General features: G+C 43.3%; 1 protein-coding gene across 2 annotated transcripts in view; it reads left to right on the forward strand.

The window, feature by feature from the left end:
• The window catches only part of ATF6 (activating transcription factor 6), a 202,492-nt gene that overhangs the window by 13,807 nt on the left and 171,581 nt on the right, over positions 1-17,104 (forward strand). Inside the window, exons 2-6 of one of the 2 annotated variants that reach the window (XM_030205966.1) lie at positions 525-577; positions 7,742-7,823; positions 8,158-8,261; positions 9,282-9,381; positions 10,138-10,338. In XM_030205966.1, the coding sequence (XP_030061826.1) occupies positions 525-577; positions 7,742-7,823; positions 8,158-8,261; positions 9,282-9,381; positions 10,138-10,338 (540 nt within the window). Of the gene's footprint in view, positions 1-524; positions 578-7,741; positions 7,824-8,157; positions 8,262-9,281; positions 9,403-10,137; positions 10,339-17,104 lie in introns of both variants that reach the window. The other variant, XM_030205964.1, reaches the window with a different exon arrangement.

Consider the following 17,104-nt stretch of genomic DNA (forward strand, 5'->3'; position numbering starts at 1 on the left):
TCTGCTTCAGTCAAATATATGTGCTTGCAGCTAGATTCTGAGATAACTAACCTTGAAGAGAACTTGTGTGTCCTTAACCTTCCATGGTGTGATGGTGACGTGCTGTCATCTGAGCATTGTCTTCAGAATGCACCAGGTCATTATCCGTCTCGGTTTAATATCTTTTGTTCTGCTAAGTTGCCACGTACACCTAACTCAAAATAAGACACTTTGAATTTTGAGCACATGTCCTCTGTCTAACTAAGGAATGGACCGAGTTGGTCCTGATGTTAAACTCCCCATTATGGACTCATTCCCACCTTTTCTTAGGTACTATGGATAATATTAATCTAATTTCCCTAGTTTGTAATTTCTTTTGACCGTGACTGACTTGGAGCCATGTGGTAATCCTCCCAAACCCAGACCTTTTAGCTATGCTTTGGGAGAGAGTAATGGCAGGATCTTGTGTTTGAAAGTGGCACTTATGAATCTGTCTTGCAGTGCATTGATGGCTCTGCTTTTTTTTTTCTCTCTCTCTCCACTAGATTCTGGTCTTTTCCGTGAATTGAGTGAATTAGTAGATGTTGACGAGCTTTGTGTGAGTATCATAAGCTTGCTGATAAAAAAAAAAAGTAAAAGAAAAAAAAAGCCATTTGATTGTGAAATTTGGGTCATTGCCTACCTTGGGGGGGGGGGGGTTCTCTTATAAACGCATGTGTTCATATATGTGTTTATAATATAAAAGAAATATATATTTGTTTGACAATCTTTAATAGGCCTGTCCAGTGCATATGGTTAAACATGTAACCATAATTGTGTTGTAACAAATTGTACTTCCATCATTACAATGTATTGTAAGCCACACTGAGCCCGCAAATAGGTGGGAAAATGTGGGATACAAATGCAATAAAATAAATAAAAAAATAAAAATAGGGACAGATTTGCTTGAGAGATTTTCCAGTTTTGTGTAGGAGGTACATTGTAGGACATCCTTCAGCTGCCAGGTCCTTCTGTTTCATCTGCCCCAAGTTTTTCAGAAACTTCAGTACAGCAGTTAGAAAACCATCTGGAAACCTCTGAGCTCCTACTTGGTTTGACAGATTTTATAGATTATTAGCCCTTGGTATGACAAAGAAAATCTTTCAAACCAATCTACACTTTGTTTTCAGATACCCTGCTTGCTGCCTCCATCCTTACAAACTGGTCCCCTGAGTGATGAAGGCTGTACATCAGGGCTTCCTAAACTTGTCCTTGTAAGCCCACAGCCAAATGGGTGTTCAGGATATTTAATTTTTACATTTCTATTAGAAGTGCATTTTGATTAAAATTTTCAATCATGCGATTAAAGTCAGGGTCATAGCCAGCAGTCCATTGGGTGGAGGGGGGCACAGGGGTGGACTGGGAGGCCACGAATGTTCTCTCTCTTGCCCCGCATTAGGTATCATACCTTTGCTGGTGGGATGCCAAAGCCCTGCCAGTCAAACAAATCTACTGCCAAAGCAGCCCCTTTCCTCCTTATACTGCCTCAGGAGAGACTAAGTCAATGGTATGCTTCCAGCCACTGATGCCTCCACTCTCGAGCATTCATGAACTGAGCATGCTTGGGGAGTGGCTGGAGGCACGTCACTCCTGAGGCAGTACAAGGAGGAAGGGAGTGGCTCAGGCAGCGGATTTCTTCAGCTGGTAGGACTATGGCCATCCCAACAGCCATTGAACAGGTGCAGCTTTGGAGGAGGCCTGAGGCCAAAGGGGAAGGACATGGGCTACATCCCCAATGCCCCCCCCCCCCCCCGTGGCTATGCCACTGTATCTCTGTCTCTCTCTCTTTCCCCGGTGTACCTATTGAAAAGCAAAGCAAATCTTCAGCCCTGCAGTTCTAGCTGCAGCTGTACTCAAAGGCTGCTTTCGATCTCCACCAGGCCTTTGCCTCTGAATGTCCTGCCCCTTCTGATGAAACTTCCTGCTTTTGGAAGGGCGTGATGGATCAGATGGAAAGGAAGGGTCTGGTGTACACCTCGGGCAGCTTTTCAGTACAACTGCAGGGCCGAAGAATTGCTTGCTTTTCAAAAGGTACACTGGGGAGGACTTGAGAGAGAGACATGGGGCACGTCTGGGAGGGGAGGGAGAGATGCCGGAACATGTACGGAGGAGGGAGGAGAAGGTGCAAGGTGATGCATGTGGGAAAAAAGAACCCGAATTATAGCTACGTCAAGGTTCCACGTTAGGAGTTACGGACCAAGAAAGGGACCTGGGTGTTGTCGTCGATAACACACTGAAACCTTCTGCTCAGTGTGCTGCTGCGGCTAAGAAAGCGAATAGAATGTTGGGTATTATTATGAAAGGTATGGAAAACAGGTGTGAGGATGTTATAATGCCGTTGTATCGCTCCATGGTGCGACCGCACCTTGAGTATTGTGTTCAATTCTGGTCGCCGCATCTCAAGAAAGATATAGTAGAATTGGAAAAGGTGCAGCGAAGGGCGACTAAAATGATAGCGGGGTTGGGACGACTTCCCTATGAAGAAAGACTAAGGAGGCTAGGGCTATACAGCTTGGAGAAGAGACGGCTGAGGGGAGACATGATAGAGGTATATAAAATAATGAGTGGAGTGGAACAGGTGGATGTGAAGCTTCTGTTCACGCTTTCCAAAAATACTAGGACTAGGGGGCATGCGATGAAACTACAGTGTAGTAAATTTAAAACAAATCGGAGAAAATTTTTCTTCACCCAACGTGTAATTAAACTCTGGAATTCGTTGCCGGAGAAAGTGGTGAAGGCGGTTAGCTTAGCAGAGTTTAAAAAGGGGTTGGACGGTTTCCTAAAGGACAAGTCCATAAACCGCTACTAAACGGACTTGGAAAATTCCAAAATTCCAGGAATAACATGTATAGAATGTTTGTACGTTTGGGAAGCTTGCCAGGTGCCCTTGGCCTGGATTGGCCGCTGTCGTGGACAGGATGCTGGGCTCGATGGACCCTTGGTCTTTTCCCAGTATGGCATTACTTATGTACTTATGTGATTAATATTCAATGCATTAATCATGTTGCCCTAATTTCTGTACCACCTTCATCTGGGGAGATCCAAAGCAATTTCACATAGTGTATCAATCTTACACTGTAGACACCAAGGAAGCCCTTTATATTCAGATGTATCTCATGCATATTCATTTTAGATCTTACAAAACCTAACTAGCTGTGGGTTTGGGAAGCCCTACTGTACTGACCCAGAAGGAAGTAAAGAGCTAGGAGAGACAAAAGAGGCATTTCTTCATGTATTTTGATGATGTGGTGGTCTTAGATTCAGTGAATCCATCCCTGGGTGAATTGACTTTTTTTTTTTTTCTTATCTGCTAGCAGAAGGGATGAGAAACTGATCTTTCCCAGTGACGTGACATCACCAGTACAAAGGGGGCTGTGTTCAGTAGGAAGCTTCAGCATTTCTCTACCTCCAGCAGATGGTAGGCCAGGGACTAGAAGCACCAGTCTGAACAACCTCTCAGCAGTGCGGGCAGGTGCCACACAGCTTGGTAAAGCCTAATGGCCATCTCCTAGGTTCCCGGATATATGGACCGAATGTGGTTAAATGTGAAGTGCTGCTCTGCTGTCCCTAATCGTCACCTGATGAAGACCGCTGGGTGAAGCGTATGAGTCAGCCTGCGGGACCTTGCCACAGGGGCTGCAGGTCCCCACCCTACTGCTCGCTGCGCTTGCACCTTTTTTGGTTGCTCTATTGGAGCTCCAGGCAAACAAAATTAGATTGGGTTTTGCCTGGTTTAGTTTATTCTGTGGCATGGGGAATAAAGTTATTTTAAAAATAAAAATATCCCACAGTGTTTGTTTTGAAAATGGAAACAAACAAAAAAACTATAGCGTATAGTGTGGAGCTGGTGGAGGGAAAATTAGATCACCAGATCCCAGGCCATGTTCAGCCTGGAAGGGCTGGCCTTATGGCCAGACACGTTGACAAGATGATGCTGCATGGCCTGCAATAGCACCTTGCTGTTTTCCTTATTTACCCGAAAGGGGTTTAAATAAGTGGTTGCAGAGTTACGTCCTCACCTTAAGACAGGAAAACTGCATTGTTCAGAGCGACTAAGCAGAAGCACCGGTCTTTTTCTGCTAGCTGAGCTCAAACACCTGAGAATGTTCTGGTTGCTTTTTCTGGAGGAGATGCACTTCTAGATACAGGCCTCAGAAGAGGATAACTGGGAGGAGTCTGAGTTCTGTAGCCCCCTCCCCCCCCCCCCCCCCCCCCCCCGGTACTTTCTCTTCTGGCAAATAAGAGTGGGATTTTAGTATCCAGCCAAAAGTAAGGCTGGTGAAATTCCCCAGATTGAACTATAGTCTGTGCAGTATGTGAGGAATAAGACTTGGCACTATTTCTCTAACCTTTATTCACATTTCGTGTTAAAAATAAATCAAAGGAAAGCGTGCTGGGTCCTTTATATATAGGTGCCTCCCCCCCCCCCCCCCCACACCCTTGCTCTCTTTGCACTCTTGGATGTTTTCCCTTTGTGCTCTCCTGCAGTTCAGGAAAAGCAAAGAAAAAAATTGCTTCTGCTGCACTAAAGTGCTGCAAACCCATGAGGGCTGACTATATATATACCTGGGCCAGAGTTGGCCCAAGCAAACCGGCAGGTCTGAGTACACCAGTGGGCAGATGCTGTAAGACCTGTTGTTGGTTTCCAATGTCTCTTCTGTGACCATTCCCAGAAATGGGGGGGGGGGGGGGTATAGGGTGCCCAGACCTTGGCTGACAGTCCCTGCACTTAGGCATTGGGACCCATACCAGTGTCTTTTGCGGGAACCACAACCTACTTGGGTTCATAGGCCCTTTCTCCTGTTGCAGTTCTTCTGGAACAAGGTCTTTCACAGTCCCCATCGGGGTTCAGGGGTTAGGGATGGTGTCTTCCTTACCAACCCTGGCCCTAATCACTGGGGGCATCACGATGGGGCCCCAAGCCCCATTTGGCTTCAGTACTTATTCCTGCTGGTTAAGCAAGCTCTGAGGCTGGCCCCTCCCAGGGGCCAAGTGCCACAAGGGAGACTGGGCCCGGACTGCAGCCCCTGCTGTGCTGGAGTCCGTTCTGAGGAACACAAGGGATCTTTTGGACCCCCACCCCCCAAGTCACCTCCATACTCTTGAGACAGAGAAGTGTTTTCATTCCTTTGTTGGATCAGTAAATGTTTTTGTAATCCCGCCTCATTGACTAGGTGTCAGAGGCCCTGGGCCCCTTTAAGGACCCTTCAGCTTGGCTGTCAGAGGGAGACCCTATCTTGGAGGGTCTCGAGGGGCTTTGAAATATTTTCTTCTTCATAAAGCACTCATGAGGCATGGTTCCTTCTGGAGAAGTGCATGTTCTGGCTTCAAGGCCAGAAGTGCAGTCTGCAGCCTTGAGATTTCCCAGGCCTGAGACTAACTATTAGGTTCATGGCAGCCACCTTGGAAGTGGTTCCTTGGGTATGGGCCCACATGGCTCTCCTTCAGCCAGCATTGTTGCCCGTATCTGCATTTCTTCCAGAATTAGGTAGTACTAAGAACTGTTCCATAGCGTCCCACAGATCAGTCCAGAGATGTTTACTATATGTGGACATGTGCAGCCACCTTAACTTCATTCAGTATTCTCTCTATCTCAGCAGGTGGATGACCATATCCTATGCAACTCTCTGAATTGTGCTTGCTCCTGGCCTGTTCACCTCAGGCCTAGTTGAGCTGGGGGTCTTGGCTTTCTTTGCCCGCCAGCTGGGGTGTACACCTGGTGGGGCCAGGTCCCTCCCCCCACTCTACACCATCACTTCCCCACCTCTCTGCTCTTGGGTCTTTACCCTGGAAGTTTGACTCCTGCCTCTTAAAAAAAAAATGTTTAGCCAGAGAAGATTGGGGCGTAATTTTGGAGGGGGGGGGGGGGCTTTACGCTATTTCCACAGTTGCTCTGCCTTGGTTGTCTACAGACTCCTTGGGGGGGGGGGGGGGGCGTTTTGTGCTAGTTCTGCAGTTGCTCTGCCTCATTGTTTACAGACTCCTGGAACTGTGAGTTTTTTTCTGTTTCCCTCCCTTCTTGTTGGTGCTAGTGGAGCATTTGGAACTGCTTGGTCCTGGTGCTGCCTGCTCGTTTGCAGCATCCAGCCTTTCTCCTGTCGTTCAGCTCCTGGGCTCTTCCCCAGGGCTGGCAGTGGTACCATGGCAGGGTTTGTTGGCAGGATCCCCGGCTATCAGTTGCTTCTCAGTGGCGAGTCTGAAATTTCAGCACCATTTTTGGCGGGCCGCTGCTGGCTCTTCTCCATGGCTGGCAGTGGTTCCGTGGCAGGGTTTGTTGGCGGGATCCCCAGCTATCAGTCGCTTCTCAGTGGTGAGTCTGAAATTTTGGCGCCAATTTTTGGAGGGCCGCTACATGTCTTGATCTGCCAGTACCTAAGGAGTTGGAATCCCTGAGTGCGGCGGTTTTTCAACTTCACATCAGCAGGACCGTTTGCAGAGTTCCTTTCTTTTTGGCAGGCTTCCCTGCAGTGGTGTGCCTTGGCCGCCATTTTGGTGCGCCATCGGGCCGGGAGGCTGCATTTCGGCAAGCTGGGAGCGCTTTCCTCTCTAGCCCTTATGGGTGTGTAGCCGTAGTTTCAGGCCGGGGCAATCGCTGTGCCTTTTGCAGCTGCTGGTTCCAGAGGACTTTGGCAGTCCGTGGAACTTCAGCACATTCAGTTTTATCCCTTGCTGACGGGAGCACCCATCCTCAGGGCCTTGGCAGATTGCTGCGGTGGTGGAGGCTTGGTCTGGATTTTATGGCTGGTGCTTACAGCTTCGGCTAAATCTTAAAAAAAAAAAGGCACCGGAGGCTGCAGGAGTGCTGCCGACTCCTTCGAATGGTTGGGGCCCTTTCGTGGGGGGCTACATTTTCCTGACCTCGGAGGAGTATAACTAAGTACAGGTGTATAGGTAACTAAAGATAACTAAGTATAAATAGCTAGGTAACTAGGTATAGGTAACTAGGTATAAGTAACTAAGGGCCCCTTTTACTAAGCTGCAGCAAAAGGGGGCTGACACGTGTTTTACGACAGGAAATGGCCGGGCAGCAAGTAAAGCACTTGCCACACGGCCATTTGGGGGGGGGGGGGGGGGGGGAGAGGAGCCCTTACCGCCATTGAGATGGCGGTAAGGGCTCCTGCGTTAACCGATTACTGCCAGGTATACTGCGGTGCTTGAAAAATACATTTTTTGTAGCGCCGGAAATGACGGCGTACTAGGGGTGGGAAGTATCACTGAGCTGTTGCAGTAGCCCAGTGGTACTTCCTGTAAACCGCCGCTTAGTAAAAGGAGCCCTAGGTAACTAAGTATAAGTAACGAAGTAAAGGTGACTAGGTAACTGAGACCCAGTGGCAGACTTCTATGGAGGCTACAATGGTGTGTAGCAGAGTGGACCTATTTCTGCCTTGGCAGTGGTATACTGGAAAATTCCAGGCTGTACAAACCTTTATACTAGTGGTGTTACTGGAATAGTTAAGCATCTGCAGGTAGGGGGACTCAACCCATTGATCTAGGCTGGTTTAGCAGCACTCAAAGAAAGGAAATTTAACAGGTATGAATAAATTTTACCTTAACATGTTTTACCTGCGCATGTTCTACAGTTTCATCTGTTGCTGCATTTCCTGTCTTAGACAGTTATATATAAAACACTCTGCTTTCAGCACTTCAGAGTTAATTTTAATTGCCGATCATATCTTTATACTTGTTTTACATTTTAGTATATCTTTTATCTTGTAATTTCCAGCACACAGAGTTTGATGATTTTGAATTGGATTTGATGTCCTGGAGCTCATACCCCTGGGATAATATAGATCAGTACTGCTCAGGTAGGAAGCTGACTGTCCACTATTTATTTTTATTTATCAAATTTATATCCTGTATTATCCGTGCAATCACTTAGTGATGTCTGTGCAGAACTGACATGGTCTGTGCTGTAGGAACAAAACAAAGCACAAAAGGGCCTCCAAGATTGGAACAATTTTGCCATTGTTGCAACCTTGGAGGCCCTTTTGTGCTTCGTTTTGTTCCTATTGGATTTGTGTACTTTTGGACTCTGTCTTCTGCTGCATGGTCTGTGCTGTGTCACTGTTGTGTGTACTAGTAATATTTGTCCAGGGCTGAAAATGTATTTACTGAATCACTTTCCTGGTCTTGTTTCAGATTACACTTTTAAACCAGAACCTTTGTCACCTGCATCCTCTGACCTCTCCATTCCATCTCCTTTATCTGTGGACTCCACTTCTTCCTTCACCCAGCATGTCCCGGTAAGACACAAACCTTACGTTTCTATTGCCTTTGGTACCTTCGTGAGGTGGTGTTACAGAAGTTCAGTGATCAGTGGTAACTGCAAACCCCAAACCAAAAGACATTAAAAAAAAATTACCACTAGTTTATTTATTTATAGCATTTATATCCCATAATATTCCCACCCATGGGCAGGCCCAATGTGGCGCACAACAGTCTACAAAAGCATACAATTCAGCAAACAAACATACAGTGTCATAAGAGCGTAAGAGAGGGTAATAGCTAAGGAGGGGAAAGAGTAGCGATGAGCAGTATGTCACTACAACAGTTGTAATTCAGAAGTAAGAGATGCCATCCGGGTTTGGAGCATAATCTTTTCCAAAAAGAAAGGTCTTGAGGCGCTTCTTGAAGGTTGGGTGATCAGGAGTAAGTTTGACCAAGTGAGGCAGCCCATTCCACAATTGAGCACTAATATAGGAGAAGGTGGATGCGTAGATGGTCTTATACTTAAGGCCACAAAATACTGGATAATGGAGATTTAAGTACAAATGAGCTGATTTGTGAGAGTTCTCTCCTTGGTGCCCAGTGACCACTAAAGGTGGAAAGTGGTTCAGGTGTGGTTTGGTACATGAATGCAGAATTTCACCAACTTGCATTTTGGTTCCTAGCTTAAGGAAACTATTTTCATATCTAATTCTTTAGATGACAATTTTCATAGCTGCAGTGATGAGAAATCCTCCCTCCCCCTTTTGTTAGCCTCATGTACTCGTGGAGGTGTTGAAACCTGGCTTGAACTGAACTGGCAAGGTAGAAGTAGATCCTTTCTATCTCTGGACTTTAAAAATGCAAATCCTCGCCTTTTAATCATTTTCCTGGAACTGCCTCCACTCAATGCAGGTATAGCTGTGCATGGCATTTCCCCCATAAACAGGGTGGGCAGTTTTCACTTATCTCATTTTCAGGGTAGATTACAGTTTTGTCTGCATACATAGCTTTGAAAAGTATCCTTACCAATGCATTTATACTTCTTTTTGAAACAGGAAGATCTTGATCTCTGCAGCAATGCTCAGTTATCTCCAGTCTCATTGTACAGTGAGGGTTCAAAGAATGTTCCCTCTTCAGAAGAGAATACTTCAAAATGTAAGGCAGCATCAAATGCAGGTACAGCACTGTACTAAGACAGATAAAGCAAGTTGTGGGAGGTGGCACTGTTAGGAATTTGCTGCTCTGGCATGGATAAGGGAAAGAACCAGCACAACATTGACACAGGGGAAATGAAGCTAGTGAGATGGACAGTTCTGTCATACGGGTGAGGATATGGATGCTGTTGCATTGATGATGGAAGGGAATAAGCAGCATGAGTGATCATACACTCTTACCTTGAACTTCATAGGCTGTGATGGGGAGAAAAGGTGACTAGGCAGTTGGTTTATGTTTGTGAGGGTTGGGACAGCTGTGATGTGAGGGGTAGTCTAGCTTCTGCTTTGTTTAAACTGGATTACATGAGAAGGCCTTTATTCTGATTTTGATTGAAAATGGTTGGGTTGAGCTACATGGAGAATGGGGTGGTGGTAAGGGATAAAGTGAGCTCCCATACTGGAATAAAGTTTCCATTCAGGACAAAAGAAAGCAAGTATTATTTTTAAATGTATTTATTGTATATATATTGTCAGTATATAGGGGTTTTGTATACTCCTTAGGTTTCTGAATAAGGTATTGACTATGTTTTTCCTTTGACTTTCTCTTTCCTGCCCAATAAATGGGGAGTTTTTTTGTTTTTATGCTTATTTTGGTAATTTGTTGTAATTTCTCTTTCTTTGTATTATTCAGTGCATTGCATTGGTGCTTCTTAGAAATTTTGAAAGTCAACATAAAACAATGTTCTTCTTTTGATAGTGAGCTCCTCTGTGACGACAAAGCGGAAACTTCCTCCAGTTATACCTAAACAGTCAATACAGCCAAAGCCCATCCTGCTTCCTGCAGCACTGGAGGCTCAAGGCAGTGTTGCCTCCAAAACGATCATCATCCAGCCAATGGCAACCCTTCTGCCCAAGCAGCAACAACAGTTGATCAGCATCCAGCCTGCAGCTGCCCATGGTACTGTGCAGTGCATTGTATTACGTACAGATAACTATACCTGTTGCATGTTTCTATACTTGTGTGGTGGTGTGGGTTCCATATACACCAAGGGTCATGTAAAAGATACATCAACAATATGAAGGGTACTCTTATAAATTTGAGATTTTGTACCTATTCACATGAGCGCAGTGGACCAGCGATGTCTGCCTCAATAGGACCTTTATCCAGTTTTGCTTTGATCTTCACAGTGGCGAAACAGTGCTTGCCTAGAATCTTAATTTAAAAAATGAAGAAAAGTCTTTTTTGCAGGCATTGCAGACTGGTTTCTTAAGAAAAGCTGGCAAGCGGCTCATCGAAGACTAGCGCTGGTGGTGGTGGTGGTTTTTTTTTTTTTAAACTTTCATAAGCAGCGCCATTGGAATTCCCCCCTTGTGTGTAGGGGGGGGGGGGTGTTCTTAATTACTCAGTTTTTGTAAACTCTTTTGTGCTTCCAGCTCAGCCAGAACCAGAGTTGGGATCTGGTGCCATAAGCCTTCATTTGCAACTACCTGAGGGTAGGGTGGGTTCCCCCCTATGTAATCTCTCTTTCTTCCTCATAATATTTATTACAATTTATACCTTGTTTTTTTATGTCATACTTGTGGTGGCTTTTCTTTTTTTTAATGTGTTAATAAGCAGCACCATTGGAATTCCCCCGTGGGGGGGGGGGGCTCTTCTTAATCACTCAGTTTTTGTAAACTTTTTTTGTGCTTCCAGCTCAACCAGAACAGAGTTGGGATCTGGTGCCATTCATAACTAGTTTTTTTTATGTCATACTTCCATAATGTTACAATAAGGCACTAATTAAAAGCATTGTTTAATAACAAACTTAACACACTCAACAATGGTTCAGTCCAACTTTTAAAGACAAATTTGACAATAGACTTACATAAGCAGGAGGTATTTGCACATATGTAGCCTCTTATGAAATATCAACCAGCATAAAAGTATTTACAGTGGCATGGTCGTGCATACTTTCTAGTATGCTGTTGCTAGGAAAGTTGTGCTAATTGGTGTCATAATATCTATTTCTTCTTGTTCCCAGCAAGGCTCAAAATGTCTAGTAGAATCCATTAACGATTCTACACGACATTTGTAAAAGAAAAGTAAGGAGATGACAGAAAAATCTGGGTGTCCAATACCTCTGTGTTCTTTTGTTTAGCTAAGGATATGGGGTAGGTTTGCAGTCATATAGAGACTTAGGGGGAATATACGTGAAGCATAGTTAAGGCATTAGTCTTAACCATTTTGATGATTTCTACTCGTCCATCAGGTACATGTAGAGTATGAGACTATTGAGTAAATGCATATTTCACTTTGTCCAGTAGCATATAGTACATTATTTTTTTGTAGAGTATGAGACTATTGAGTAAATGCATATTTCACTTTGTCCAGTAGCATATAGTACATTATTTTTTTGCATAGTATTTAAACTAGACTGAAATTTCATACTATAGTGTTGTAATAATGATCTGCAATATCATTTTAGGAGGATAGTGTCAAATAAGCCCAATGGCTAGTATTTTAGGGCATTAGTTGAGATTTATTCCAGTTTACCTTGCATTCTGAAAGTTAAGAAAACTGATTGAATGAGAGAAGAGTGGTGTATAGACATGTGCTAATGACATACTCATATATTTAACTTTTCCATATGTATCGAAAATTTACAGAACTCTCTTTGAAAAACTAATCTAGTGATTCCAGTGTGAGCCCTCATATAAGTAGCCAATAGTTTGCTAATACGAACAGTAAAGGGGAGCATGGGCAACCTTGTCTGCTATCTCTGGGTAAAATTTATTTGATCAAGTCATTCATAGTCCAACTCTGTGGTCTCCAACCTTTTCCATGTGAATGGCTGCAAAGTGGACACAAAGTTCCAAAAGAGCTTACAAATATCATTTTAAATACTACAAGGATATAATTTTTTTTAATCACTTTACTTTAGCTTGTTAAGTTACAAAAACTATAAATGAGACTTTCTGTGTTACTATTAATCCTCACCATCCCACATGAGCCCAAAGGAAATAAATTCATTTTGTCCTTAATAGTCCTCTGGATATAAAAGGAAAAGAATGTACCGGATAGAGGAGGTGGTGTCTTGTAAGCTCATATTTACAGTGGGTTTCCTCAAGAGTGCTCAGTGGTAGACACCCAGAGGTTAGTACAAAAGAGCAGACTGGGGTGATAGTTTTTAAAGAGAATTTGTTTGAGTAAAACGTTATCTGAAAGTTGGTCACCATGACATGAAAACTTGTAGTCCGGTTGATAGGAGGTGCTCCCAGGGGCATATTTATGTTGGCTAACGATGACATCTGATGGATGTAGCCTTTCGGGGCTGAGCTGAAGCAGAGATGCATCGTTGGAAAGCTTTGCTTCTACAGTGGGTAGAAAAGCCCCGTGAAGCTCCGCTGGGTTGCGTATGACTGCTTGGTCACATTGATGTGCATGAGCATGCATGGGGAGAGGCGAGTCAACCAGCATTTGCATGTGTGTGTGTGTATGCCCACATGTGCATCAATGTGACCACGCTTGCACACAACCCTCAGAGCTTCACAGGGCCTTTTTCTCTACCCGCTGTAGCAGCAGGGTTTGCTGGATACGAGGGCCACAAAAATGGACCGCAAGGGCCATGTTGGAGACCACTGGCTTAGAGGAACAGAATAATTTTTAACCATTTGCAAAAAAAGAAAGTCTAGCACCAAATTGCTCTATTACTAAACACAAATAATCCCATCAAATCCTGTCAAATGCCTTCTCTGAAGCTTGGATGAAAGCAGCCACAGGAATAGAAAGGTTTGACTGGATACAATATGACAAAAAAAAAAAAAATCAAAGTTAAGTATTTGCTGCATAGCATCCCTCTAAAAAACCGACTTGATCTAGATGGGTAATGTCTTCTATCACCTTAACTAGATGCATAACTAATATCTTGGCTTAAAATTTTCAATCAGGGTTGATGAGGGAAGTGGCTTAATTTGAGCAGACCAGCAGGTCTTGGTAAGATAAGAACATCTGAAAAAGTGCTTTAGGCTAGTGGTTCTCATACCTCTCCTGGGGGACCACCAGCCAATTGGGTTTTCAGGATATCCCTAATGAGTATGTAGAAGACAGATTTGCATGCCTGCTACCTTCATTATATGCAGATCTGTCCCCTGCATACTCATGAGGGATATCCTGAAAACCCAACTGGCTTGAGGTCCCCCAGGACAGATGTAAGAACCACTGCTTTAGGCCATTCCCTTGGCTAGAAGCTTCTCTTGGAGACTTAACTATTTAGGGGATAGGAGCACCAAAACATTTTAGTAAAACTCAGCAGCAAGCCAGCCATTCAGTTGGACTTCCCAGGCATTCAGATGCGCAGTACCTTCATTTATTTCTGCTAGCATAATGGGGGCAGTTTAATTAAAAATATCACATGATTCAAAGTTGAGATATTTTGTAGTTCAAATCTGGTTTGTTGATAGAGCTATTTGACTTAACAGCCATAGTCAAAAGATTGCAACCATGCAGTTTTTAATTGTTATATTGAACTTTATTGTTGCTTGTTTTGCTTTAGGCTATGCTTGGGTTCTAATATTTATTTGTGTGGGCTACTTGTTTCTCCATTTTGGTGGTTATAGCTGTCTTGATAGTTCTTGCCATTTAAACATAGATCATTTGGCATTAATGGCATATGTGGTGAATTTTATGTAACTACCAAGGTACATGTTTATAACTGTAATCTGTTCTTTGGTATTGTCTTTCTGTGAAAGTGTTGGAAGTAGGCATAGCTGTGAGTGATATCTTATTTATCACCCATAAAAGCCTAATATTTGTCATTTTGTTGTTGAATTTTGACTCGCCTAACCATACAAATGATGCAAATTTGTCGCTAAGCTCAATAACAAGTTGATAGTAGTGTAGAAGCAAAATGAATGTATATTTTTCTCCCTCTTCACTTTCTTAAGCCTTAAGAATCTTGATGCATCCTGTACATTTACAGTATGTTCTATGGTGTCTTTGGCACTGCATTTAAAAGGGTTATGGACTGGTATGGTATCATGGCATGTGGGAAGAAGTTTACACCAGAGAAATGCATGCAGATAGTGGTATCTTCTCTGTATATAGAATAACTAGGAGCATTGGCAAAAAAGCCGAAGGTGGTTATTTAACAGTCAGACGAAATCACAAGCAGAACAGTTTTCAGTTGCAGGCATATGCTGTCTATCTAGGACTGTGGATATTCAAATGGACAATGCACTCATAAAAGACAGCACAATGCTCCCCAACAGCATTAAGTGTTATCAAGACTTCGGTTATTCCAGCGATGAAACCCAGTGACAGGACAATACACAGAAGATTGTTCAGTGCTGAAGTTTGATCATGTCAACCAGCTCAAAAGCTGAAGTTGTCTGACTCATTTTCTGCCACAAATTCATGCGGTGGACAGCTGAGCAATGGGAGTGAGTTATGCTTTGAGATGAAAGTACCTTCACTCAGTTCTACAGCTTTTCTAGACATTATTTGAGGAGACCATTGACCCAGAGACACAACCCCAGCTATATTATACCAACTGTAAAGCAAGCACCAAGTAGAGTGCAATCTCAGGAGCTGGTTTACATATATTGTATTCTTAGACAATCAGTGGAACCGAGTACTGAAACAGCAACTCCCAGATTTCGTGTGCATTCACAACATTGCCTATTTTCAACAGGATGGTGTACCAAGCCCTGGAGCAATACATGTAAAGGCGTGGCTGGCTCAGGGACGAATATAACTATTGGAACCCTGATTTGGACCTCATTGCAAATGTATAGACAGTGATGAAATGTAGGTAGCAATACATGGTCTGATGTCTCAAGTTAACTTGATACAGTGGATCAAAGCTGTAGGTGATATCAGAGTCCTGCAGAAAAACCGGCAAGATCCGGTTGCTTGATCACATACATACAGTCATTGCAGATACGCAAGTGACCAGAAAACTTTCTGTAGATAATGCTGAAAGCAGCATATATATATATATATATATATATATATATATATATATATATCACTGTTTTGTGCTCCCGTCTTTAAATGTGTTATACAAATGAAAATAGTGTCAGCAACAAATTTTAGGCCTTGATTTTTATATACGTGAGAATAAAAGTTCAAAAATTGGGCAGTAATTTCAATTTTCCGAGGCCTATATATTCTCACAAGTTGGTGACGCCAATCCTCGTTGCTCGGTTCGGTATTTACCATAGCTAAATGAGAGCTTTGTGGAGCACGAGACAACGCTCAGCGCATGTGTGAGTGCCTTCCCGCCTTCTGCAAGAACACAGTCTCCTCGGTTCTTCTTTTTCCTCATGAGAAGGTGTTTTTCTTATCTCAAAATAACCAAATAACACTGTATAAGTAGTTATATGGCTGCTAAATCGATTTAATATGAAGAGAATCCCTCAGAAACCTATTGACCCTTACGTCCTAGGTTAACAACGGATACATTGAGAGCCGTTGATAAATTTCTATCATTGGGATTTTTTTTGAAAACCTCTTCATATATTTCACTTTTTTTCACTTTTTTTCACATTTTTAAAGTGCTCAATGCTGTATTTTTTAAACTGTATAATTCAGACTAGAACCAATTTAAATCAAGGAAAGCGCCAAACAGATGTAGTGCAACACTTAGCTTTGGTCCTAGGGTGCCACCGTTTCACCATTCCGTGGCTTCCTCAGGGACTGTAGTTGCAACTGCTTAACAATCGGCTTTCCATAATCTGCCAGCTTTTTCTGGCTCTGTGCAGACAACACCTGCTTCCTGGGACCAGCTTCTCCCTAGGTCTGCCTTTCCATCTGAAGGAGCCCTTGGGAGATATAAAGCAGCCTGCAGATGGAAAGGCAGACCTAGGGAGAAGCTGGTCCCAGGAAGCAGGTGTTGTCTGCACAGAGCCAGAAAAAGCTGGCAGATTATGGAAAGCCGATTGTTAAGCAGTTGCAACTACAGTCCCTGAGGAAGCCACGGAATGGTGAAACGGTGGCACCCTAGGACCAAAGCTAAGTGTTGCACTACATCTGTTTGGCGCTTTCCTTGATTTAAATTGGTTCTAGGCATATAGCTTTTCATTAGAAAGTGCAAATCCAGTTAGCTATATGCCTGGCCTTTATTTATGTAGGGTTTATCTATTTGGTTTGCCCCCCATATAGTTTACATTGACAATAAACATAGAATTGCCAGCTATCCAAGTGAGAACTGAATTATATTGGAATTTTTGTTGAAGAACTGTGTTGTAAGGGTTCTTTGTCTCCAGTTTGCAGTTTGCTTGTGTAGCTTGTTTAATTTAGCAATATCTAGTTGAAGCTTGCAAAGAGCTGAATTGTTTTTTCCTCCTGGCCAGATAGTCTGTTTCACCACATATAATAAATGCTGCGTTATAGGCATCCCAGATCGTCTCACCCTGTTGGTTAAGGAGAAAAAAAAGCCATCGCACTCTTAGAAGTTAGTTCCAAAAAGGTAACAAAGCCAGATTAACCTTCCAGAGTAGAAGTATGTTAGCTCTAAGTTGACAGAAATACAAGCAATGTCAGAAAAAATGGGTTCATTGTTTTAAAATGTTTTAGGTATTAAAAAAAAAAATCATGAGGGGAGGAGAAAAAATGAAAATCTAATTCAGAGGGATGTAAAGGCCTCAGTACATAAGTATTGCCATATTGGGAAGAACCAAAGGTTCATCAAGCCTAGCATTCTGTTTCCAACAGTGGCCAATCCAGGTCACAAATACCTGGC

The sequence above is a fragment of the Microcaecilia unicolor genome, chromosome 6 (genome assembly GCF_901765095.1).
Source record: "Microcaecilia unicolor chromosome 6, aMicUni1.1, whole genome shotgun sequence".
NCBI lineage: Eukaryota > Metazoa > Chordata > Amphibia > Gymnophiona > Siphonopidae > Microcaecilia > Microcaecilia unicolor.